At 45.9% G+C, this 27,107-nt stretch overlaps 1 protein-coding gene across 2 annotated transcripts in view; it reads right to left on the reverse strand.

Moving 5' to 3' along the window:
• Positions 1-1,413: 1,413 nt before the first annotated feature.
• The window catches only part of GDF7 (growth differentiation factor 7), a 177,502-nt gene continuing 151,808 nt past the window's right edge, over positions 1,414-27,107 (reverse strand). Inside the window, exons 2-3 of one of the 2 annotated variants that reach the window (XM_063915316.1) lie at positions 6,035-6,944; positions 1,414-1,851 (exon numbers count right to left, since the gene is read on the reverse strand). In XM_063915316.1, coding sequence (XP_063771386.1) covers positions 1,845-1,851; positions 6,035-6,944 — 917 coding nt within the window. In that variant the 3' untranslated portion in view covers positions 1,414-1,844. Of the gene's footprint in view, positions 1,852-4,460; positions 6,945-27,107 lie in introns of those variants that run through there. The other variant, XM_063915317.1, reaches the window with a different exon arrangement.

Here is a 27,107-nt window from a genome sequence, read left to right on the forward strand (position 1 = left end):
TTGCAGTCCTAGCGTTGGAAAGGCAGCATGCGGCCATTTACACACTGTGAAAGAACAGGGCGCTGTGCCCTGTTGTCCGTCCTGTGAGGTTTCAACTCCCTTAACCTTTCTACAGCAGTAGGAGCCGCTGAGCCCTGGGAGCTGATCCTGGGTGTGCACAGTGGGATACCTTCGAGTACATCGGGACCCTACTGGAGAAACGCGTGGACTGGCTGAAGAGGATTTAGCTCAGCAATATACAGTATAGGCTTTTCTATACTATATGTTACTATCCAGGTAATAAAAAATTCTGCACAATCAGGAGCAATAGACTGCTACAAGATATTACATTTCTTTATGTGCTGCGGCTTTCTCCCCCAGAGAGAGATAGAAAGAGATTCATGAAGCAGTGAAAAGTGTGGAGAAGTTGCCCATGGGAACCAATCAGCTGCTCCTTACAATTGTATAGTATGCAAATTATAGATGTTACGTCAATGCTGATTGGTTGCCATAGGCAACTTCTCCACTGGCTCACTTCTCCACTCTTTTCACTGCTTCACGAATAGACCCCTTAGGCCCAAATGTAGTAGGGGGTCATTCCGAGTTGATGGCAGCTGTGCTAAATTTAGCACAGCTACGATCATCTTCCCTGACATGCGGGGGGACGCCTAGCACAGGGCTAGTCCGCCCCACATGTCAGTCCGGGCCCCCCCGCACAAATACAAAAGCATCGCACAGCGGCGATGCTTTTGTATTTGTGGAGTAACTCCCGGCCAGTGCAGCTCCTGCGGCTGGCCGGGAGTTGATTGTCGCTGCCAGTGGCGGCAGCGGCTGCGTGAGATGTCACGCAGCCGCCGTGGCCCGACCCCCCAATGGTCCGGCCACACCTGCGTTGGCCGGACCGCGCCCCCTAAACGGCGTCTTAACGCCACCGTCCAGCCCCCTCCCACCCTGCGACCGCCTCTGCCTGTCAATCAGGCAGAGGCGATCGCTACTGAACGACGGCCTTCGCCCGTCCAGCATGTGCCGGCACACTGTGATGTCGGCGCATGCGCAATTTCCGACCCGATCGCTGTGCTGTGATAAACTGTAGCGAGCGATCGGGTCGGAATGACCCCCCAAAGCCTTAAAAAGTGATAAAGTGGAGATGGATAAAGAGTGATAAAGTACCAGCCAATCAGCTTCCTAGCTGCCATGTAACAGGCTGTGTTTGAAAAATTAAAGTTTGGTTGGTTGGTACTTTATCTTTCTCCAATCTTTGCTGAATCTCCCATTTAATATTAATATTAGATAGGCGGTGGACAAGACCTGCAATAAGGTGACCAGCTGGTACGGTCCTCTACCAGCCCAAAACCCTTTAAGACCACGGCGAATAAATAATAAATTCCAAGACAGTATTTAATCATAAAATATTTAATAAAAGTATCTGTACAAAATATTTTAAATTGGTTATAAAAGAGAGTATTCGGGAATGTTTAATAGACAAAATATATCCCACTATATAGTATATTGAGAAAATATAGAATGATAATTTACATTTCCATATGTACAGTCTCAGAATACATACAATGCATTTACATCCTTGTTTTTCCATGGGTAGACTAAATGTATACATTTCAAAGTCCAAGGCCACTAGTTTAACATGAATATATATTAAACAAAAACGTATCCACCGATATTAACACAGGAAGAGGCTGAAGAGAGTGGAAAGTCTACAAAAATATATTATTCCATGAGACTCGTACTACTATTCCTCAGAAATAATAACCCACACATCTGTATGACAATGTTATACCTTCTATGATAAATAAATTAAACATGTTTGATAAATAGGATTGCTGCACGTTTCATAATATTTTCTCCTGTCAGTCGCTGGAAAAGAAAAGGATAAGAAACATTTTATTAAAAGTAAAATACAAGGCACCTAAAGTGGAATTACCCTATAAAATAATTCTGACCAAGGCAAGTATTTAGTTGTCATGTCTTTAGCGTGTAATTTAGAACTCGGAAATCAGCGGTGTAACGATGAAACGCCCGTGGTGTGACATTTAAGAAAGCTGGTGCGCAGGGCACAGGTGTTGTAACTCGGAGCAACCAAGTGGATTACTGTTTATATTCTAGCGCATTTTAGAAGGTGAATGGTCTGCTTGCTGGTTCCTGGATTACAGCGCAATTATTTCCCTATAAATCAGCCTCCTAATGTCTAAAAAATAATTACTGATTGTGGTTGGAAAAGTTCAGGATTTCAGAAAAAAATAATTTTCCCCCAAAAATTTGTTATGGGGTAAATGCAGAATTGAACGCAAGTCGACCGCTATTGTGCCCACATTGCGTGCATGGAACTCAATGCCCATGCGCAGACGTCCGAGGAACAGGCTGGTGTTCAACTCTACATTAGCCCCTGCGTTGTAGTAAAACACAAAATTAATGAACGTCAAATAATTCCATTGAGTATATTGGTTCCGCCACCCGAGATTACAGGACAATTCTACCTAAAACTGAAGTTAGGGGGTTATTCAGAGATGAACGTAGGTGGCTGTATACGCAGCTAGATCTGCGTTCATCTCTGCACATGCTGGGGGCCGCCTAGCACAAGGTAAGGCTACCTAACAATGCGTTCGCAATCTAATTGAGAATGCATCGGGTCTAAGGTTGACCCCTAGTAGCACTGTCAGGCGGTCAGCGGAGATTTTTTTTCATCAAAGCCGCTGCGTGTCACGTCATGCAGCTGGCCCGAAAATGGTTCTGGCCCAACCTTGTTCGCCCACCCCCACAATGCCGCGTTGCCGCCCTGAAAATGCTGGCCGCTGTCAATCACATTGCAGTAGCATTCATCCAGGATGCGACCACAATGTGTGAGTCTGCCACCAGCAAACGGTGCTGCGCCCCGCAACAGCAGCAGAGTCTGAATGATCCCCCTTAGACCCAAAAGATCCAGTGCTCAGCTAGCTGTAAAGTCCCCTGGATGTATTCTGCACTCCCTACACTGTTAAGAATATTCCTGTACAACAACAGCACAGACACCACTGCACTCCACTCTCTCCTACTGGCCGAGTGCTTTTGCAGACAGGCTGGAGGCGACACAGCCATCGGGAGCATATTATAGCAGCAAGTGAGGATCCTGGTGCATAACCCAAACACCAGACCAGAAGTTTGGTTGGGATGAGCTTTTAAGTCGTGACTTCGATATAGGTTATTTTTAACAAGAAAAAAAAACACAGTTCTTCTATTTGTGATGAAATACAGGTCATCATTTCTAGTTTGCACTGGAAAATCCTATTGCAATAAATGGCTAGTGCATCCGGTAACTTCTGTAGCAGCAGATCCTTATTTAAACTGTTTTTATTTTGTGTGTGTTCCGATTTGATAAATGTCACTTTAACACCGGTATGATATCACCGGTGTCACCTATATAGAGTAATTGCCAAGTATCTTGGTAAAGTGCTCATAAAATAGAGCATTACAGCATATAGGACATATTCCCTGTGTATAATACCAGAATAAAATGTCAGTACTACATTATATTGACTTCAATGATAAAGGATGTCACAATTGGCTATGTAATAATAAGAGAAATTCTGAATGTAGTAAATCAAATGTAACAACTATCCACGTATGGGTATTTATTTTATTGGTAGCCAACCATTGAGTCTTGGAATGGCACGCTGGGACTTGTAGTTTCACAGCAGTTGGAGAGGCACAGTTACTGTCTGGCAATGCGTGCTGGGACCTAGGGCTCCACTATAACCTTCACAGGTTGCCCAAACCCTGGGTATAATATTAGACATAACTCAAAATTGATAAAACAATCACCTAACATAAGCTGAAATCAATTTATGTACAAATGCTCACACAGAAAGGTGACTGCATTGCAATGCACTAAAGAAATAATGCAGTAAGAAATATATAGTGTAAATGCTTTTTGTTTCATATAATATCTGTATCTATCTATCTATCTATCTATCTATCTATCTATATATATATATATATATATATATATATTAGAGATGAGCGGGTTCAGATTTACTGGGTTCTTTACGCCAGAATTATCGCCATTTCTTATTTTCAGGATTTTTCTTATTGGTTATTCAAAACACGTGACGTCCGATAGCCAATAAGGAGATTCGGGTAAATCTGAGTAAAACCGAACCTCCTTATATATATATATATATATATATACATATATATATATATATACATTATACATACTAGTTACCAGCCCATCAGAACAACATAACAGAAATGTCAGCGCCAGCGGCTGTGCGATACCAATTGGAGCAACAAATGGATTGCTCCGTCGGGCGCCATCTAGTGGGCACCAGCACGCAAACATTGAATTCCTCCCATAGAGGTGAGGAACAGCGTTAGCCTTTTATTGTATAGGATATATATATATATATATATATATATATATATACATACAGTGTATATATATATATATATATATATATACATACATATACTTGTATTTACTTTCTTTGCAAAAGCAGTTTTATTCATGTACACAACTACATTTCAGTTAATTTAAAAGTTACTATAATATGTACTGGAATAATTCTATTATAGTGCTACCCACATGTGTGATACACTGTATCCAAGCTCCGTTATCTTAGCCCAAGCTGTTTCCTGGAGTGAAGGTGCCAGCTTGCCAATCAAAGTGCTGGGTATGGCGTACAGTGAAGTCTTTCCTGCAGTGACACTGGTTGCTGCCCTGCACTGATGCAGTGCCCTGGTTCCTCTGTATGGATGAATGATGTCACCTGGCCAGTTTTGCTGAATTTAGGTCATTGAGTCAACATTCTGAATAAATTATAGACAAGGGGAAATAACCTCTGTTGAAAAGCATTACAAGTGCCTTTCCTTAGCTGATTTAGGGGTCTATTTACTAAGCCCTGGATGGACATAAAGTCGCTGGAGATAAAGTACCAGCCAATCAGCTCCTGACTGCTATGCCACAGGCTGTGTTTGAAAAATGACAGATAGGAGCTGATTGGCTGGTACTTTATCTCCATCCAAGGCCTAGTATATAGACCCCTTATATACAATCCTTCCTTTCCCCCGAACATGAATATCTATATGCTAAAAGATCTCTCATTATTTCCACATTTTTGGGTACGACTTCTATTGCAGTTTCAGAAAAACAATAAAGCTGCTGTAAAACTACAAGTCCAACAATTTTTATTTTAAAGATACATTTTGGGGGAGATGCATCAAACCTTGGCGAGAGATAAAGTGGAGAGAGAAAGTACCAACCAATCAGCTCCTAACTGCCATGTTACAGACTGTGGGGCAGATGTATTAAGCCTGGAGAAGTGATAAAGCAGTGATAAAGAAGTGATAAATCACTAGCCAATCAGCTCCTGTCATTTTTCAAACCCATAACGATTGGCTGGTGCGTTATCACTTCTCCGGGCTTAATACATCTGCCCCTGTGTTTGAAAAATGACAGGAGCTGATTGGTTGGTAGTTTATCTCTTTCACCCTTATCTTTCTCCAAGGTTTGATACATCTCACATTTAAAAATAAAACTAATCACATAAGATTTAATTTTTTTGGAAACCTGTTATCTAGACGGGATACAGTTAATTTGCTGAGTGTTGGGATCCCGCCGCTCGGAACACCGAAGCCGGAATCCCGACAGCTGACAATGCCGGCAGCCGGAATCCCGGCGCACAGGGGCTATTCCCACTCATGGGACACCCGCAAGGGGACTCTTTGCGCTCACCCCGCTGCCGGCATCCTGGCGGGCGGGATGCCGCTGTTGGGATATTGACAGCCGGCATCTCGTCTGCCGGGTATAAGTATGTATTCCAGCTAGACGTGTGTGTGTGTGCATGTGTGTGCACGTGTGTGTGTGTGTGCACGTGTGTGCGTGTGTATTCTAATGTCTGTGAAATAGCTAAACCTGTCATTAAGGAAGATAATACATAGAGACACAGGAGAATAGAGACAATAACACATTTACCTCTGCTTGCCTTTTTTGTATGAGTTGTTGTTATGAGTTGGGACATACAGAAAACACACAGTTGTAAAGCTTTTAAAAAATAAGTGCTACCTGCAGCCACAGTTTTCTACTACCATGTCCTCATACTGCTTGTAGACTACATTATTCCCAGAGTCTATGTATAAAATACTGATGGGGCTGAGTTTTGATGGGACACAGCAGCTTGGTGGTGTGGACTCTGGGTCCATGGAGTTCATTAAAGTCTGGATAATGGCATGATTGGTGGGCTCCAGATGGGACCTCAGTGGGAAATCACATACACCCTCACAGTGGTAAGCTTCATAATCCAAGGGGGCTATGATCCAATCATCCCAGCCCAGCTCCTTAAAGTTAACATGAAGGGGCTTCTTACTGCATCTTGTTTTAGACCTCTTGCCTTGTCCTTTGTTGTGATTTGTCCTTGTTGGGAGAGTTGACCTTTTTCTTCTTCTTTTGATGATGGACCTTTGCCCATAGTCTGGTGAGTCTAAAGCCTTTGGGCTACCCTTTGACCTAATTTTTTCCCTAATCTCTTTAAAAAGGTTCTCTCTCCTCTTAGAGTAGGAAGAGACCACCAGCAAAGCTTTCTCTGGGACTGTTTGGCCCAGTCGATGAAATCCCAGTTGGGCTGGTGGCAGGTAGGTCACTGTGAGATCAGAGATCATCTTCAACATAAAACACAAAGGTTCACCAGGGCTTTTCCTATTGTCCATGGCCTTCAAGACGTTAAATACCTCCCACTTTGAGAAGGTGTCCAGCAGGTCAGCAGACCGAAAGTCTAGAAGCATGGCCTCTTCCCAAATCGTAGCACAGGTGTAAAGATAGAGGTGTACCAGACTCCCGGGATCCGTGACTACAAAGCTTATGTTTTGTGGAGCTTTGCGCAGGATCCTCAGCTCAGCTCCTACGATATCATCGAAAGCAGACAGAGTGCTTGTGTCAAACATGTATTTCTGCTGCAATGATTTAGCAGAGACTTCATCTGGAACAGATAAAATAGTGCAGACATTAAAAACCATTAAATATAATTGCTGATACAGGAAGACATGTTAAAAATGAGACAAAGACATTGCAGACACCTTAAATAAATATTGGCTCTGTATTCAATGCTGAAGATTTACAGGTGTCACATACACACACATATTTTTACTGCACAACTCAGAAAATTAAAAGTAAAAAAGACATTGGGGCAAATGGTATACATCCAAGAGAATTAACTGAACTAAGATAACACTTGCCACCGAATTAACCAGACGTTTTAACCAATAGCTGCTAACAGGTATAATTCCAGGGAATTGGCAAATGTAGTTTGACTACACAAAAGGTCATAGTAAAAAATATAATAACTATAAACCTGTGATTTCGATGCATAATTGCCAATCTAATGGAAAGCCTTCTAGACTTAAAAATTTTGTGGAGTTCTTTCTCACCTGTGATGTGGGTGTTCCAAGGGATCGCTGATATGATTCGTAGTGAATCACATGACAATGTCTCCACCCACGTTGTCCATTGATGCAAATCACATTACTGATCTACAGAGGGTGTGCCCATGATTATGCAATTCACATGACCATGCCCACCAGCATCTCCCACTTCTACCTGTTAAGAGTGCTTACCGTGATCTTGGACTTACAAAACCCACTTGCAAAGTGCTTCGCCTATAACAGCCCCTTTTTCTGGAACTACAATTTTTCTGGTAATCTGCGGCCGCCAGGACTTCAATTCTGAGTAGTACAAGCTCAAGATCGCAAGTACATGTATTTATAGGGAACAGGACACCTCAGAGACTAATATAACTACTGTATATACAGAAAACAGTATGCCAGATCTTCACTATGGCACAGGTAATCTTCACTAAAGAGTATACTCATTAGTTTTCCAAATAGCACTAATAAATGATTGCTGGACAAATCTCTCAAGTAATGCAAGCCTTTCCACAATAAAGAATAACCCTAAAATGAAGCACAGCACAATAAGACCATGTCTGCACAGCTCGCTGGTTACCAGGAGATTGATTGGCGTTTACAGAACTAACCTGAACATGATCTACGAGCACTACCTCAATAGCTGGATCTTCCCAAAGGAAAAATTTAAGACGGGTAAGCATGGCTTTATGTCAATAGTAGTAAATTATTTTAAGTGAAAAAAATTGTCTATTTTTATGAACCAGTAACCTGGTTACAGGTCAGTGGATTTGGCTTATTTAGGTTTTTTGCAAGGTAAATGGTACAGTAACCAATAATAAATTAAATTTGAAACGGTAAATCTTTCGATTTGATTCAGATACAGCGTGCTGGGTAAAGGTTTGATTAAAGGACAATGGGGAGATGTATCGAACCTTTTAAAGAGGACAAGTGGTGAAGATGCCTATAGCAACCAAACATCTTCAAGCTATAATTTTATATACTGTGCTTGAAATTGTAAATGATAGCTGGATGCTGATTTACTGCTATGGGCAACTTCTCTACAGGTTCGCTTCAGAAGGCTTGATACATCTCCCTCAAAGTGTTGTAGTCAATGGTGCAAGCACAGATGAAGGGCTTATGAGGGCCACTGAGACAACCTGTGGATGGGGCCTTTCAGAAAAAAAGAAAATGGGAAAGCATCTATATGCGCTATGGAGGGGCCATTTTTTCTCCACAGTTTGTCTGGCACCTCAGACAATGCTGGGCCCGGGTCCTTCACCGCCTCCTCCCAAGGTGGCACCGAGCATACACTTTTACATATATTTTTGGGGTGCGTGGGCACTACTCTATGATTAGGTCATGCCCACTACATAACCCGTGCCCAGCTCTACTGCCCTGGGGATAATAACCAGTTGAGCACCTCTCTGATCACTTATGGCTCAGTTTTATTCAATGTACGTATTCACTACTGATATGACTTGTGGCCTGCAAGAAAAGTTTGTCTTTTCATAGGTGACATAAAGATTGGTAATGGGGTTCGTACCTCACAAAGGGGTAAAACAAAGGTGTAATGATTTGTGGACAATTGATTAATTAAAAATGGAAAATAATACACACAGGATACAAAATTCAGAAATCAGAGTAGAGAATGAATGGTGATGTAGTAATGTAAACTGTTATAGGGGAAAGAAAATTTGCAATTATCATTTCAGATGATATGAAAGAAAACCATAATTCCATGGGAAGTCTATTATACAGATGTGTTCTTATACACTGTGACTCAAGTCGTGGCAAATAGCTCCCCTCTGTGCACCAGGGACCGTGCAACTGAGAGCACCAGTAAATGTGGATCCACTTTAGTTGCGTGGTTTGGATTGTGTCGTTTAAAAAAAAAAAAAAATTAACCCCTGGATGCCTACATGGAAAGAAGAGGACTGATCTACACCGGATTTTTGGTGAGTATAATGTTTTTGTTTTTTTTACAGGTACCCGTCGATTCTACAGGACAAGTGGACATTGAATGATGGCATGGGATGTAGGTAAGTATGTGTAAGTGTGTTTTAATAAAAATATACTTTCACAAGTCTGTGTCTTTATTTGAATATTTCTTTTGTTATGGAACTACAGGTACCAGCGGGCCCTTTAATGCCCTGCATGCTGGTACTTGTGGTTCTCCAAATACCAGCATGTGGGGGATGCTTGCTGGGACCTGTAGTTCCACAGCAAAAGACAATATTTATTTAGTTATTTATTTTTATACTTTTTATTGCTATCAGCCCACCATCCACAGCCCACGGATGGCGGGGACAGCCTTGGGCTTCATCCCTGGCCCTTGGGTCCCTAGAGGGTGGGGGGGACCCACTTCTTATAGGGGTTCCCACTCCCCAAGGCCAGGGTCGACTAGTTGGGGGGTGTGATGCTGCTGCCACAGGGACCTATATAAAAGTGTACCCCAGCTGCGGCATTACCTCTATGACTAGTGGACTCCTGCGCTGGTTTTAAAAATACGGTAGACCCCTACTTCTTTTGTGCCCCTTATTTTTGAAACCAGGACTGGTGCAAGGGGACTCATAGCGCTCGCCCTGCTGCTGGCATTCTGGTGGGCAGGATGGCGCTTCCGGGATCTTGACAGCCAGCATCTCGCCTGCCGGTATAGAGTATGTATTCCTAATATACAGTCACTTTTGGTGAACCATTAAAAATTGTATCACACTATTAGGCACTTCTGACTTCTTTCTTATAGAAAAGATCATACCATTGCAAGGGGAATACATCCAGGGCCGCAGGCAAAGCCCACATCTTCAATCACAAAAAAGGGGAGCGTACATTATTTAATGTTAATGTTTGTTTACCTGTGCTGTACCACAGTGTGTGTGTGTATATATATATATATATATATATATATATATACATACATATATATATATACATATATATATATATATACACACACACATATTTATATATAATATAATATGTTTATTAATAATAATAATAATAATAATAATATTATTCTTTTCTCACACTTTCTCCTGGTGGAATAACTCTCAGTCTCTCTCTCTCTCTCTCTCTCTCCTGTAACACACTCTCACCCTCCCCTGCTCAAATCTCCTGTTGGCCTCTCTCTCTTTTTTCTCTCTTGTGGTGAGCCACCTCTCATAGGATGCTTGTGTTTCTTAGGGTGTGTACACACCAGAGCGATGGCCAATCGGGCCAATGGCCAGGACGATTTCCTTCATCATGGACCATCCCCGATTGTCCATACATATCAGATGATTTAATGAACAATGGAACGATATGTTGTTCCGTCCTTCATTAATATGCACAGCGCCACAGGGGTTAATCAGAGATGACCGCAGATGGTTGCATACGCAGCCAGATCTGTGTTCATCTCAGCACAGGCTGGGGAACGCATTGGATCTGGGGTTGGCCCGGGCAGCGCAACCAGCAGACATTTTTTTTCAGAGCGGCTGCATGTGACATCACACAGCCGCCCCAAAAACGGTCCCAACATGCCCTCGAACGTTACGCCCTGCCTCCCCAACGCTGCAATGACGCCCCTCTGACGGCCACTGCTGTCAATCACACTGCGGCCTCATCCTTCCATGCAGCACAGCCAACCAGAAGATATTGCATGTGACTGGCGGGAGCATGCAGTTGAGTGTATACATCAGACATTTTCCATGATTGGTTGTTCTGATACGGCAAATAGGGCCAATATCAGCCTGATGTTTACCCACCCTTTGTCTCTCACTCTCTTCTGGGCAGCAGCAGCAGCACCGGCAGCCTCCTTTGGTGTGGCCACGCCTCCCGCTATTAGGCCACGCACCCTGCATTACGCCTGCCTGGTCAAGTTTTGAAATGACCTGCTGACAGGGCTAGAGGCAAGGCAGCATTTTTGTGTGACTGGAAAACCTTTTCCTTGGGGTTTGCCTATGTGTTTGCCTATGCAATCTTAAGCTTCTGCAAAACACAGAACCTAAAAATATTCACTCTTGGAGCAAATTACTAAGAAAAACTGGCCTGCCACTAGGAGGCATCTAGGTCAAAGTGCTTTACAGCAAGCTTTCTTTCTTTCTTTCTTTTTTTCTCTGGTATTGGGTAGAGATGTGCGGAAGGCACTTTTCATGTTTTGGTTCTGGATCCCCGCTCATGTTTTGAATCTGGATAGGTTTTGCCAAAACCACCCTTTCGGGTTTGGATCTGGATGATTTAAAAAAAAAAAAAACATAACACCAGCTAAAATCACAGAATTTGGGGGTAATTTTGCTCCTATGGTATTATTAGCCTCAATAACATCCATTTCCACCCATTTCTAGTCTATTCTGAACACCTCACAATATTGTTTTAGGCCTAAAAGTTGCACCAAGGTGGCTGTATGACTAAGCTAAGCGACACAAGTGTGTGGCACAAACACCTGGCCCATCTAGGAGTGGCACTGCAGTGCAGACAGGATGGCACTTTAAAAAACTAGGCCCCAAACAGCACATCATGCAAGGAAGTAAAAGAGGTGCAATGAGGTGGCTGTATGACTAAGCTAAGCGACACAAGTGTGCGGCACAAACACCTGGCCCCTAGGAGTGGCACTTCAGTCCCAGTACACTAATGGCGGATACCGGACGCACGTCTAACACCAACATAGCTCATAGTTGCCTACCCTCCCACATCCCGTGGGAGACTCCCGATTCACGCTGAAGTCTCCTGCTGCCCCGCAAACCTTAACCCAGACCCCAGATTCCTCACTGCCCCGCTGGCTATCCAAGCTGCGTATGCACGATGGTCAGGGCCTGCAGCCATGCAGAAGCAGATGAGGAGCGACCATCCTCACTAACCTCCATGCCCTGCCTAGACAGGAAGTGTGCATACTTTCACTTCCTGCCGAGGCTGCTGAGCTGAACTGCCAGACAGAGAGAGAGCCCAGAGGGAGAAGCAGTGTATACCTCCCAACTGTCCCGATTTCAGCGGGACAGTCTCGCTAATTGGACACTGTCCCGCTGTCCCTCCCACGGGTCACAGTGTCCCACGGGCGGGGGGGCAGTTGGGAGATCCTGTGATCACAGCTGCTCTGCTTTGAAAAGCAGCCGGTGATCACACTGAATAGATGCTGTGCGCATGCGCACGACATCTATCAGCACAAGGAGGAGAGCCGGGGGCTGTCCAGCAGCTCACGGAGCTCTGGACACGCCCCCAAAATGACGAAAACGGGTATTGCGGCAATAGGCCACGTCCCCTTACCAAGATGCCCCGCCCATCTGCTCAAAACTCCGCCCTTTTTCGTCCGTGATCGCGCCTTCGGCGCGGCGTGTCCCTCTTTTAAAGGGACAAAAGTTGGGAGGTATAGCAGTGGAAGGACATGCCCACTCAGTACCACCACTTACTGACTGACAGCATGGGAGGGACACAAGAGGTAAGAGCTGGATGCGGAGGGGGGCTGACAACACTGCAGGGGGGAGTGGGAGGCAGAGCTATAGGGGATGATAACACTGCAAAAGGGTGAGGCATAGACATGGAGAAGGGGGGGAAATTATCTATTACATTACTATGGGGGGAGACAGAGGCATGGAGAGGTGGGACTGATAACATTACTATGGGGGAGGCATAGACATGGAAAAGGGGGGGGATTATATATTACATTACTATGGGGGAGGCAGAGACATGGAGAGTTGGGACTAATAACATTACTATGGGGGAGGCAGAGGAATGGAGAAGGGCGGTGGGTCTGATAAAACTGCTATGGGGGAGGGATCGAGGAAGAGACATGGAGAGGGGGCTGATAGCACTGCAATAGAGGGAGGGGTGAGGCAGAGACATGGAGAGGGGGCTGATAGCACTGCAATAGAGGGAGGGGTGAGGCAGAGACATGGAGAGGGGGCTGGTAGCACTGCAATAGAGGGAGGGGTGAGGCAGAGACATGGAGAGGGGGCTGGTAGCACTGCAATAGAGGGAGGGGTGAGGCAGAGACATGGAGAGGGGGCTGATAGCTCTGCAATAGAGGGAGGGGTGAGGCAGAGACAAGGAGAGGGGGCTGATAGCACTGCAATAGAGGGAGGGGTGAGGCAGAGACATCAAGAAAGGGGCTGAGAATCCTGCTATGGGGGTAGGGGAGGCAGAGACATGGAAAGGGGGGCTGAGAACACGGCTATGGGGGGAAGGAGAGGCAGAGACATGGAGAGGGGGCTGGTACCACTGCAATAGAGGGAGGGGTGAGGCAGAGACATGGAGAGGGGGCTGGTACCACTGCAATAGAGGGAGGGGTGAGGCAGAGACATGGAGAGGGGGCTGGTAGCACTGCAATAGAGGGAGGGGTGAGGCAGAGACATGGAGAGGGGGCTGGTAGCACTGCAATAGAGGGAGGGGTGAGGCAGAGACATGGAGAGGGGGCTGATAGCACTGCAATAGAGGGAGGGGTGAGGCAGAGACATGGAGAGGGGGCTGATAGCACTGCAATAGAGGGAGGGGTGAGGCAGAGACATGAAGGAGGGGCTGATAAAACCTGCTATGGCATACCCTCCAACATTTTACACAGAAAAATCGGTACAAATCCGGAAAAGGGGCGTGGCTGCGGGTAAAGGGGGCGTGGCCACGCCCCTTTTCCTATACTTTCAATGGAAGTTTGGAGAGCCAAAAATCGGTACAGACCATGAAAAAAAGGTACTGTACCTATTAAAAAGGTACAGTTGGAGGGTATGCTATGGGCTGAGGGGTGAGGCAGAGACATGGAGTCATCATTATACCCTGCTGCAGTGCTAGCTGGCTGTTCCTCTTTCCTATCTATATCTATCGATCTACGCACACGTATCAGCTCACTATACTATGTGATGTCAGTATGCACTATGTAGCCCTGCTGTATAATGTAGGTACGATGTCGCTGTGTAGCTCTGCCGTGTAATGTAGATGTGATGTTGGTGTGTAACCCTGCTGTGTAATGTAGCTGTGATGTCGGTGTGTAGTCAGCATTGTGCTTTGTACGTTCGGTTTCATCTGCCACTGCAGGACACACCCCTGAGTGACAATAGATACGCCCATGGGTGGAGATAGACATGCTCCTTTGGCAGAATGTGACACTCCCCCTCAACGGGGCGCCATGCAGATCTCCCTGAAACTACTTTTAAAAAGTAGGCAAGTATGACATAGCTGTCAAGGCCTCAGTTATCTGCTTTGCAACAGGATGACTGCTGTGATATTTCATCTTCCTCACAAAGGACTGTTGGACAGTCATTTGCTTAGCTGAAGTAGTACAAGTGGTCTTCCGACTTCCCCTCTGGGATGACGATCGACTCCCAGCAGCAACAACAGCAGCGCCAGCAGCACTAGGAGGAAGTGGTTCTTGATCTTTCCCTATTTTATCCTCCAAATTTTTGTTCTCCATTATTTTTCTGGAGTTATACAGGTTGAGTATCCCTTATCCAAAATGCTTGGGACCAGAGGTATTTTGGATATCGGATATTTCCGTATTTTGGAATAATTGCATACCATAATGAGATATCATGGTGATGGGACCTAAATCTAAGCACAGAATGCATTCATGTTACATATACACCTTATACACTCAGCCTGAAGGTCATTTTAGCCAATATTTTTTATAACTTTGTGCATTAAACAAAGTGTGTGTACATTCACACAATTCATTTATGTTTCATATACACCTTATATGCACAGCCTGAAGGTCATTTAATACAATATTATTAATAACTTTGTGTATTAAACAAAGTTTGTGTACATTGAGGCATCAAAAAACAAAGGTTTCACTATCTCACTCTCACTCAAAAAAGTCCGTATTTCGGAATATTCCGTATTTCGGAATATTTGGATATGGGATACTCAACCTGTATTACAAAATGCAGCAAAGGAGAGCGTACCTCTACACCACACAGGGCAAACCCTGTAAAAATTATTTTTATGAAATATTAATAACCCCTTTATTTGGAGTAAATAATATACAGCACAGGACAGCACCACTGAACTTATATGGCAGCACCACTGGACTGGACTTATAAGGCATTACCACTGGACTAGATTTATACGGCAGTATCACTGGACTTATACGGCAGTGCCACTGGACATAGACGGCAGTACCACTGGACTTATACGGCAGTATCACTGGACTGGACTTATATGGCAGTATAGTATCACTGGACTTATACGGCAGTATCACTGGACTTATAAAGCAGTACCACTGGACATATACGGCAGTATCACTGGAATTATACAGCAGTATCACTGGACTTATATGACAGTACCACTGGACATATATGGTAGTACCACTGGACATATATGACAGTATAATTGGACTTACACGACAGTACTACTGGATTTATACGGCAGTACCACTGGATTTATGCGGCAGTACCACTGGATTTATACGGCAGTACCACTGGACTTATACGGCAGTACCACTGGACTGGATTTATACGGCAGTATCACTGGACTTATACAGCAGTACCACTGGACATATACGGCAGTATCACTGGACTTATACAGCAGTATCACTGGATTTATATGGCAGTACCACTGAATTTATACAGCAGTACCACTGGACTTATACGGCAGTACCACTGGATTTATACGGCAGTACCACTGGACTGGATTTATACGGCAGTATCACTGGACTTATACGGCAGTATCACTGGAATTATATGGTAGTACCACTGGACTTATACGGCAGTGCCACTGGACATATACGGCAGTATCTCTGGATTTATACGGCAGTACCACTGGATTTATACGGCAGTACCACTGGACTTATACGGCAGTACCACTGGACTTATACGGCAGTACCACTGGATTTATACGGCAGTACCACTGGACTGGATTTATACGGCAGTATCACTGGACTTATACGGCAGTATCACTGGAATTATATGGTAGTACCACTGGACTTATACGGCAGTGCCACTGGATTTATACGGTAGTATCACTGGAATTATAGGGCAGTACCACCGGACTTATACTGCAGTACCACTGGACTTGATTTATATGGCAGTACCACTGGATTTATACGACAGTACCACTGGATGTATACGGCAGTGTCACTGGACTGGATTTATACGGCAGTATCACTGGACTTATACGGCAATACCACTGGACATATACGGCAGTACCATTGGACATATACGGCAGTATCACTGGACTTATACGGCAATATCACTGGACTTATACAGCAGTACCACTGGACTGGACTTATATGGCAGTATCACTGGACTTATACGGCAGTTTCACTGGATTTATAAAGCAGTACCACTGGACTTATACAGCAGTATCACTGGACTTATACAGCAGTATCACTGGAGATATATGGTAGTACCACTGGACATATATGGCAGTATCATTGGACTTATACGACAGTACTACTGGATTTATACGGCAGTACCACTGGATTTATACGGCAGTACCACTGGACTGGATTTATACGGCAGTATCACTGGACTTATACAGCAGTATCACTGGATTTATACGACAGTACCACTGGACATACACGGCAGTACCACTGGACATATATGGCAGTACCACTGGACTTATACAGCACTACCACTGGACTTATACAGCAGTACCACTGGATATACATACGGCAGTACCACTGGACTAGATTTATATGGCAGCATCACTGGACTTATACGGCAGTACCACTGGACATATACGGCAGTATCACTGGACTTATACTGCAGTATCACTGGAATTATATGGCAGTACTACTGGACATATACGGTGGTATTACTGGACATATACAGCAGTACCACTGGATTGGATTTATATGGCAGTACCACTGGACTTATACGGCAGTACCACTGGACTTATATGGCAGTATCACTGGAATTATACAGCAGTATCACTGGACTTATACGGCAGTACCACTGGACATATATGGCAGTACAACTGGACATATATGGTAGTATCTTTGGACTTATACGGCAGTACCACTGGATTTATACGGCAGTACCACTGGACTGGATTTATACGGCAGTATCATTGGACTTATACAGTGTCACAACTGAGGGCCTGAGCTGACGGGAGGCAGCCTCAGTTGTAGGGGCTGAGATGTACCGGAACCTGGGAGGTTGTATCAGACCCCTGGACATGTAAGTAACATGAATAATAACTGCCCGAAGGCGTGACCACGACAACTTGGATAAAAGTCAATGATGTTTATTATGACAACTCCGCAACACAGCAGCAGTAAAAGAAAACGTAAAAGTCAGCAAAGAATAAATACAGTTCCTGGGTACTACAGGATGACAGGAGCCACAGGGCACTGGTAGTGTGAGATAGTTCTTATAATCTTCTAGATGGAAAGTCCTTACCAGGCCCGACTGTAGCAATGGAGATAACCCAGGATTGTGCCAGCTGGTGTTCCAGGAAAAGCTGGGTTGCTGAAGATAAAACGGCTGCTGTGGATACTGGCTGGAACCAGACTGTTGTTAGCACGGAGTGGATACTGGCTGGAACCAGTTAAATAATAAATGAACTTGGGAGCGATGAAATATGAACTGAAATGTAGAACTTGAGAGCGGAGAAATAATAATACCGGTGGAGAGTGGTAAAGTGTAGAAAGGACACCGGCCCTTTAAGAGAAGCTGTACTCTGCTGGAAGCTGAGCTGGAAGCAGGTAATGATGTAGCTGGAAACAGATGAATCCACAATGGATTGGAGAGTCAGGCTACACCGCAGGTGGAATGCTGGTGCGGGTCTCTATGGTGGAAGTCTTGAGACAGGAGCTGGAACCTGGAAGACAATCACAGGAGAGAGACAAACAGGAACTAGGTTTGACAACCAAAGCACTGACGCCTTCCTTGCTCAGGCACAGTGTATTTATACCTGCAGCAAGGAAGGGATTGGCTAGGCAATTATGCAGATTATCAATACTGAGAACAGATTGGTGGAAATGATCAGCTGACAGAATCCAAGATGGCTGCGCCCATGCAGACACTTGGAGGGAAGTTTGGTTTGTAATCCATGTGGTAATGAAAACAGTAATGGCGGCGCCGGCCACCGGAGACAGGAGGCGCCAGGCTGACAGATGCACATCCAACCACGCGGACACAGCGGAGGCCGCGGCTGACGTAATCGGCACTCAGACACTCTGCATGCAGAAGTTCAGGGACGGCGGCGGAGGCCGCGGGAGACGCCATGCCAGGTGTAATATGGCGTTTACTGTGACAGCGTCCCAGAGTGACAGGAGAGGATACAGGAATGTACACATCAGGATAACAGATGGGGGAACTCTTAACCTCAAATTCTTCGTGGATAACCATACCCGATCACCCACCTTGAGAGCAGGAACTGCTCGACGCTTCTTATCCGCAAACTTCTTGTACCTGAACGATGCCTTGAGCAGAGCTGATCGTACGCTCTTCCAGATATTGGCAAACTGATGCAAGGTGATATCCACTGCGGGAACAGAAGTTGCTGGAAGCGGTTGGAACTCAGGGACTTTAGGGTGGAATCCAAAGTTAGTGAAGAATGGTGTTAAAGCAGATGAAGAATGATACTGGTTGTTATGACAAAACTCGGCCCAGGGAAGTAATTGAACCCAGTCATCTTGAGAGGAGGACACATAGATGCGGAGGAAGGCCTCCAAGTCCTGATTCACCCTCTCAGTTTGACCATTGGTCTGAGGATGGTAAGCCGTGGAAAACTTTAGCTTGACTTGGAGGACTTGACATAAACTTCGCCAGAATTTGGCTGTGAATTGAACTCCTCGATCTGAGATAATTTCTTCAGGAAGACCGTGGAGTCGGAAGATCTCTTGTATGAATACTTGAGCCAATTTGGAAGCTGACGGAAGACCGGTGAGAGGAATGAAGTGTGCCATCTTGGTGAACCGGTCAACTACCACCCAGATGGTATTGAACTTGTTGCACATGGGTAAATCTGTAATAAAATCCATCGACAAATGGGTCCAAGGTCGACGGGGAGCAGATAGTGGAACCAGTTGCCCTGCAGGCGACTGGCGGGATACCTTATGTTGAGCACACTTTGGGCAAGATGCAATAAACTCCAAGACGTCCTTTTTCAGAGTTGGCCACCAATAGGACCTAGAGATAAACTCCAGGGTTTTTTGGATACCTGTATGTCCGGCAAAACGGGAAGCATGGGCCCAATGCATGAGCTTCTTCCTTAGCATCGGTTTCACAAAACTTTTCCCTGATGGGGGCGTAGAGTCCATCCCTACCGTGGAGAATGCCAACGGATTTATAATAGGATGCTTGTCTGAAGACTCTGACTCATTTTCTTGCTCCCATGAGCGGGAAAGGGCATCGGCCTTGCGATTCTGAGAGCCCGGACAGAACTGGAGTTTAAAGTCGAACCTGGAAAAGAAAAGTGCCCATCTGGCCTGACGAGGGTTGAGACATTGTGCGCCTTTCAGATATAAAAGGTTCTTGTGGTCTGTAAGTATGGTGATTGAATGAGAAGCTCCCTCCAACAGATACCTCCACTCTTCTAGAGCGAGCTTGATGGCTAGCAACTCCTGGTCGCCAATGGCATAGTTGCGCTCAGCTGGGGAGAACTTCCGGGAGAAGAAACTGCAAGGGTGTAAATGGCCATCTTTAGCCCTCTGAGATAACACCGCTCCTACTCCAACGGAGGAGGCATCCACCTCTAAGATGAAAGGAGAGTCGATGTCAGGCTGTTTCAGAACAGGCGCAGAGATGAACCTTTGTTTTAAAAGATGAAATGCTTGCATGGCTTCTTCAGACCACTTGGACGGGTTAGCACCCTTCTTAGTGAAAGCAGTAATAGGCGCCACAATGGTGGAAAAGTCTCGTATAAACTTTCGGTAATAGTTGGCGAACCCTAAGAACCTCTGGACCCCTTTGAGGGTTAAGGGTACCGGCCAATTTTGGATTGCTTGTAGTTTCTCAGGATCCATCTCTAGTCCGGAACCGGACACAATGTACCCTAGAAACGGAATGGACTTGACTTCAAAGACGCATTTTTCTAATTTGCAATAGAGATGATTGACACGGAGACGGGACAGAACCTCTTTAACCCAAAAACGATGTTCCTCTAAATCGTTGGCAAAAATGAGGATATCGTCTAGATAGACCACGACATGACGGTATAGAATGTCTCTGAAGATCTCATTGACAAAATGCTGGAAGACAGCTGGAGCATTGCTCAATCCGAAGGGCATGACGAGGTACTCATAATGTCCGTCACGGGTGTTAAAGGCGGTCTTCCACTCGTCACCCTCACGGATCCGGATGAGATTGTATGCACCTCTCAAGTCCAGCTTTGTAAAGATGGTAGCTCCGCTAACTCTGTCAAAGAGCTCAGTAATCAGGGGTAAAGGATAACGGTTCTTGATGGTAATGTCGTTCAAACCTCTGTAGTCGATGCACGGCCGCAGACCACCATCTTTCTTTTTTACAAAAAAGAAGCCTGCGCCGGCTGGAGAAGAAGAAGGTGGAATAAACCCCTTCGCTAGGTTCTCTTTAATATATTCCTCCATAGAATGCGTCTCAGGCAGAGACAACGGATAAGTTCGGCCTCGAGGTGGAACCTTCCCTGGAACGAGATCAATCGGGCAGTCCCATTCTCTATGAGGAGGAAGGACATCAGCAGAAGCTTTACTGAACACATCCGTGAAATCTTGATATGGAGGAGGTGGAACATCAGACGACCTGGGGGAGGAAGAACAGACAGGGAATACTTTAAACAAACATGTCTCAGCACAGGAGGAACCCCATGCCAGGATTTGCGTAGTCGTCCAATCAATTGTAGGATTGTGAAGACGGAGCCATGGAAGGCCCAGGACCACAGGATGTGTGGCTCTTGGAATCACTAAAAAAGAAATAAGTTCGGAATGAAGAACTCCCACTCTCAGACGAACTGGTAGAGTCCTTAAAGAAATAACTGCATCAAAAATTTTGCTGCCATCCACGGCAGTTAAAGAAATGGACGAAGGAAGTCTCTCGGTGGGTAGGGACCACCGTTTAACATAGGCTTCGGTAATAAAGTTCCCAGCTGCTCCGGAATCAAGGAGGGCAATGACGTTCCGATAACGTTGAGCAACTTGAAGCGAGACTGGGAGATTACAATCTTGAGGAGATGGAGAGGAGATCATTACTCCTAGCCGGCCCTCTCCTTGGCGAGCTAGGATTTGGAGTTTCCCGGACGTTTGGGACAGGCATTAATGGTGTGAGACGGAGCTGCACAATAGAGACAGAGAGACTCGGAGAGACGTCTTCGGCGCTCAGCAGGAGTTAAACGGGAACGGCCAAGTTGCATGGGCTCATCTTTAGATGGTGACAGTTGACGAGGAGGAGGAGCAGAAGATTTTGGAGCAGATGATCTTCCACGCTCAGTTGCTCTCTCTCTGAAACGTAGATCAACTTTCATGCAGAGTGAGATTAGCTCATCTAACTTAGAAGGTAAGTCTCTGGTAGCTAACTCATCTTTAATACGCTCAGATAAGCCATGCCAGAATGCAGCATACAGGGCCTCGTCGTTCCATGCCAGTTCGGATGCCAGGATCTGGAACTGTATCAGATATTGTCCTACAGTACGTGACCCCTGGCGTAAACGGAGAATCTCGGATGAAGCTGAGGTTACCCGGCCTGGCTCGTCGAAGATGCACCTGAATGTTCACACGAAGGCAGTGTAGGAAGATAGCAGGGTGTCGGACCTCTCCCATAACGGTGATGCCCAATCAAGGGCTGAGCCACTGAGAAGAGAAATAATGTAGGCAATTTTTGTACGGTCACTGGGAAAATTGCCAGGTTGTAGCTCAAACTGAATCTCACACTGGTTGAGAAATCCCCTGCAGAATCTTGGAGATCCGTCAAATTTTGCTGGCGTTGGAAGATGAAGACGTGGAGCAGAAATGGGTAAGGTGGGTGGGGTTATAGCTGGAGTCACTGTGGTTGACGCACCAGACGCGCCTGATCCACGGAGAGTTGTCTGAATCCCATCCAGCCGAGTAGAGAGATCCTGGAGACAGCGGATGATGTGGCCCTGTGCAGCCTCCTGATGTTCTAGTCGGACTGCCAGTTCTTGCATCGGCCTGGCCGCTTGATCCTGGTCTCCGGCTGGATTCATTAGGTCAGTGCTTACTGTCACAACTGAGGGCTTGAGCTGACGGGAGGCAGCCTCAGTTGTAGGGGCTGAGATGTACCGGAACCTGGGAGGTTGTATCAGACCCCTGGACATGTAAGTAACATGAATAATAACTGCCCGAAGGCGTGACCACGACAACTTGGATAAAAGTCAATGATGTTTATTATGACAACTCCGCAACACAGCAGCAGTAAAAGAAAACGTAAAAGTCAGCAAAGAATAAATACAGTTCCTGGGTACTACAGGATGACAGGAGCCACAGGGCACTGGTAGTGTGAGATAGTTCTTATAATCTTCTAGATGGAAAGTCCTTACCAGGCCCGACTGTAGCAATGGAGATAACCCAGGATTGTGCCAGCTGGTGTTCCAGGAAAAGCTGGGTTGCTGAAGATAAAACGGCTGCTGTGGATACTGGCTGGAACCAGACTGTTGTTAGCACGGAGTGGATACTGGCTGGAACCAGTTAAATAATAAATGAACTTGGGAGCGATGAAATATGAACTGAAATGTAGAACTTGAGAGCGGAGAAATAATAATACCGGTGGAGAGTGGAAAAGTGTAGAAAGGACACCGGCCCTTTAAGAGAAGCTGTACTCTGCTGGAAGCTGAGCTGGAAGCAGGTAATGATGTAGCTGGAAACAGATGAATCCACAATGGATTGGAGAGTCAGGCTACACCGCAGGTGGAATGCTGGTGCGGGTCTCTATGGGATGGGATCCGGTCCTGGAGCGCTGAGCCAGCCTTAGGAGGCATCTGATGGGTAAGAAATGGCGTCCAGATACCCGGATCGTGACATACAGCAGTATAACTGGACATATACAGCAGTATCACTGGATTTATACGGCAGTACTACTGGACTGGATTTATACGGCAGTACCACTGGACTTATATGGCAGTACCACTGGACATATATGGCAGTATCATTGGACCTATACGACAGTATCACTGGAATTATATGGTAGTACCACTGGACTTATACAGCAGTACCACTGTACTTATACGGCAGTATCACTGGAATTATACAGCAGTATCACTGGACTTATACGGCAGCACCACTGGACATATATGGCAGTGTAATTGGACTTATATGGCAGTACCACTGGATTTATACGGCAGGAAAACTGGACTGGATTTATACGGCAGTACCACTGGACTTATATGGCAGTACCACTGGACATATACGGCAGTATCACTGGACTTATACGACAGTATCACTGGAATTATATGGTAGTACCACTGGATTTATACGTCAGTACTACTGGACATATATGGCAGTATCACTGGAATTCTTTGGCAGTACCACTGGACTTGATTTATACAGCAGTACCACTGGACTTATACGGCATTACCACTGGATTAATACGGCAGTGCCACTGGACTGGATTTATACGTGAGTATCACTGGACTTATACGGCAGTACCACTGGACATATGCAGCAGTATCGCTGGACTTAAATGGCAGTATCACTGGACTTATACAGCAGTACCACTGGGCTTATACAGCAGTACCACTGGATTAATATGGCAGTACCACTGTACTGGAATTATATGGCAGTATCACTGGACTTATACGGCAGTATCACTGGACTTATATGGCAGTATCACTGAAATTATATGGCAGTACCGCTGGACTTATACGGCAGTACCACTGGATTTATACGCCAGTACCACTGGACATATACGGCAGTACCACTGGATTAATATGGCAGTACCACTGTACTGGAATTATATGGCAGTATCACTGGACTTATACGGCAGTACCACTGGAATTGATTTATACGACAGTGTCACTGGAATTATATGGCAGTACCACTGGACATATACGACAGTGTCACTGGAATTATATGGCAGTACCACTGGACTTATACGGCAGTATCACTGGAATCATATGGCAGTACCACTGGAGATATACGGCGGTATTACTGGACATATACGGACTGGATATTTACGGCAGTACCACTGGATTTATACGGCAGTACCACTGGATTTATATACCAGTACCACTGGACATATACAGCAGTATCACTGGACTTATATGGCAGTATCATTGGACTTATACGGCAGTATCACTGGACTGGATTTATACGGCAGTATCACTGAACATATACGGCAGTATCACTGGACATATACGGCAGTATCACTGGACATATACGGCAGTATCACTGGACTTATACGGCAGTACCACTGGAATTGATTTATACGGCAGTACCACTGGACTTATACGGTAGTACCACTGGACATATACGACAGTGTCACTGGAATTATATGGCAGTACCACTGGACTTATACGGCAGTATCACTGGAATCATATGGCAGTACCACTGGAGATATACGGCGGTATTACTGGACATATACGGACTGGATATTTACGGCAGTACCACTGGATTTATACGGCAGTACCACTGGATTTATACGGCAGTACCACTGGATTTATATGCCAGTACCACTGGACATATACAGCAGTATCACTGGACTTATATGGCAGTATCATTGGACTTATACGGCAGTATCACTGGACTGGATTTATACGGCAGTATCACTGGACATATACGGCAGTATCACTGGACTTATACGGCAGTACCACTGGACTTTGAAAGCAGCACGGGGACACCATCACTGAACTGATGCAGGACAACACAGCACCACTGCAATTGACTGGACTTATACAGCAGCACTGGACATATGGCAGCAGAGGACACCACCACTGTGACTGGACTGATGCAGGACAAGACACCACCACTGGAATGATGCAGCACAACACAGCACCACTGGACTGGACTTATACAGCAGCACTTGACATATGGCAGCAGAGGACACCACCACTGTGACTGGACTGATGCAGCACAAGACAGCACAACTGGACTGATGAAGCACAACACAGCACTGAAATGACACACATAAAACAGGGCAGGTCACCACACCACTTTCCCGCACAGCCAGACACTGAAAGACACTGAGGAGAGAGACATGTACTCTCGCTACACTCTCCAGGACTGGGGTGAAAATGGCGGCGACGCGCGACTACTTATATGGAATCCAAAACCCGTGAGAATCCGACAGTGGGATGATGATGTTTTGTCTCATTCTGGTTTCCGAGTCAGGTGGGAAAACCCGAGCCGGACTCAGATCCGGGCTCGGGACGTGATGTTCGGTAGGGTTCGGTTCTCAGAGAACCGAACCCGCTCATCTCTAGTATTGGTAAAATCGGGGTAGCAATAAGTATAGGTTAGGATGGCAGGGTGTCTAGAATCTGAAGTGTCTAGTTCTAAAATGTCAGCTTTAAAATCAATATTGACCTTATACCAGAATTATTAGTTATATCTTCAACTGATATCAATTGTGAATTGACTTCTCTCTCCTTCTCATTAACAGGTAAACATATTCAACAGGGCCGTAGCTACGTGTGTGCCAGGTGTGCCTGGCACACAGCGCAGTTGCCCTGAGGGCTCGCGGCCAGCGGCTTGTAATGAGTCAAATTGACTCATTACAAGCCGCCTGTTCTGTGCTGTGTGCACCCGTGCACCGCGCTGGAGGAGAGCAGTAGCGCCGGAGGCAGGAGAGGAGGAGGAGGGAGCGGGACTGGAGCCACAGCAGCGCTATGTAACTGGTAGTAGCGCCGCTGCAGCAGTCCCCTCTCCTTCGGCATTGGCTGCCCGCGCTGCTGTGAATGCTGGAATGCGCTTCCCTCATCCCAGCATTCACAGCAGCGGCCAGCCAATGCGGAAGGAGAGGGGACTGCTGCAGCGGCGCCTCTACCTAGTACATAGCGCTGCTGCGGCTCCAGTCCCCCTCCCTACTCCTCCTTCTCCACTGCGGCTGCCCGGGATCTGCCAGCACGGCAGACAGCGTCCCCTATTTTGTGGTCACGCCCCTTCTCCATGAAGCCACACCCCTATATATATGTTTTGCGCACCTACGGCGCACACTGCCCCAATCTTGCATAGGGGGGGGACGGGACACCAATGCCGTTTCTTGCACACAGCGCTAAAATGCCTAGTTACGGCACTGATATTCAGATCACTACTGCAGACTATCTCAACTCTCTACACTGCAATATTACTTAGGGAAATTGATAAACTACTACTCTTATCGGATGAAAGTGATCTGGTTTTATAGCACGGTAGTGATTATATTGCATAGGTAAAATTTTAAAATGAAGTTGTTTCAATTCTATGTTAAGACTTTATAGTGATTAAGGGGCTAATTCAGTACGGATCTCAAGTCGCGATTCATACGGAATTATTGCGGGGGTGCCACTGGCGCATGCGCAGCGGGCCCTACTGTGCATGCGTCCGCATTTTCTGCGGGGGGGGCAATGCTCCATTTTCAGGGAGGAAATGGAGCGTTGCAGGGTAACCCGAACGATGGGTTGTGCGGCACGAACAGGGGCATGTCAGGGGCGCGGTCGCGCCGGCTGCGTGACATCACACGCAGCCACCGCGACAGGTAAAATGGCGCTGGGACTCCTGCGGCCGCAGCTAAGCTGCGGCGGCAGGAGTCAACCTTAGTTTCTGCTAACAAGCAGAAATTGCGAGGCGAACGCAATTTCTGCTTGTAGCAGCGGGGGAGGTGCCGGTCAGCATGCTGGGCGGTCTTGCCCAGCGCTGGGCGGCCCCCAGCATCGTGCAAAAGGATAGCAAATTCTGCTGATTAGCAGAATTTGCTATCCTTACTGAATTGGCC

The sequence above is a fragment of the Pseudophryne corroboree genome, chromosome 4, assembly GCF_028390025.1.
Source record: "Pseudophryne corroboree isolate aPseCor3 chromosome 4, aPseCor3.hap2, whole genome shotgun sequence".
NCBI lineage: Eukaryota > Metazoa > Chordata > Amphibia > Anura > Myobatrachidae > Pseudophryne > Pseudophryne corroboree.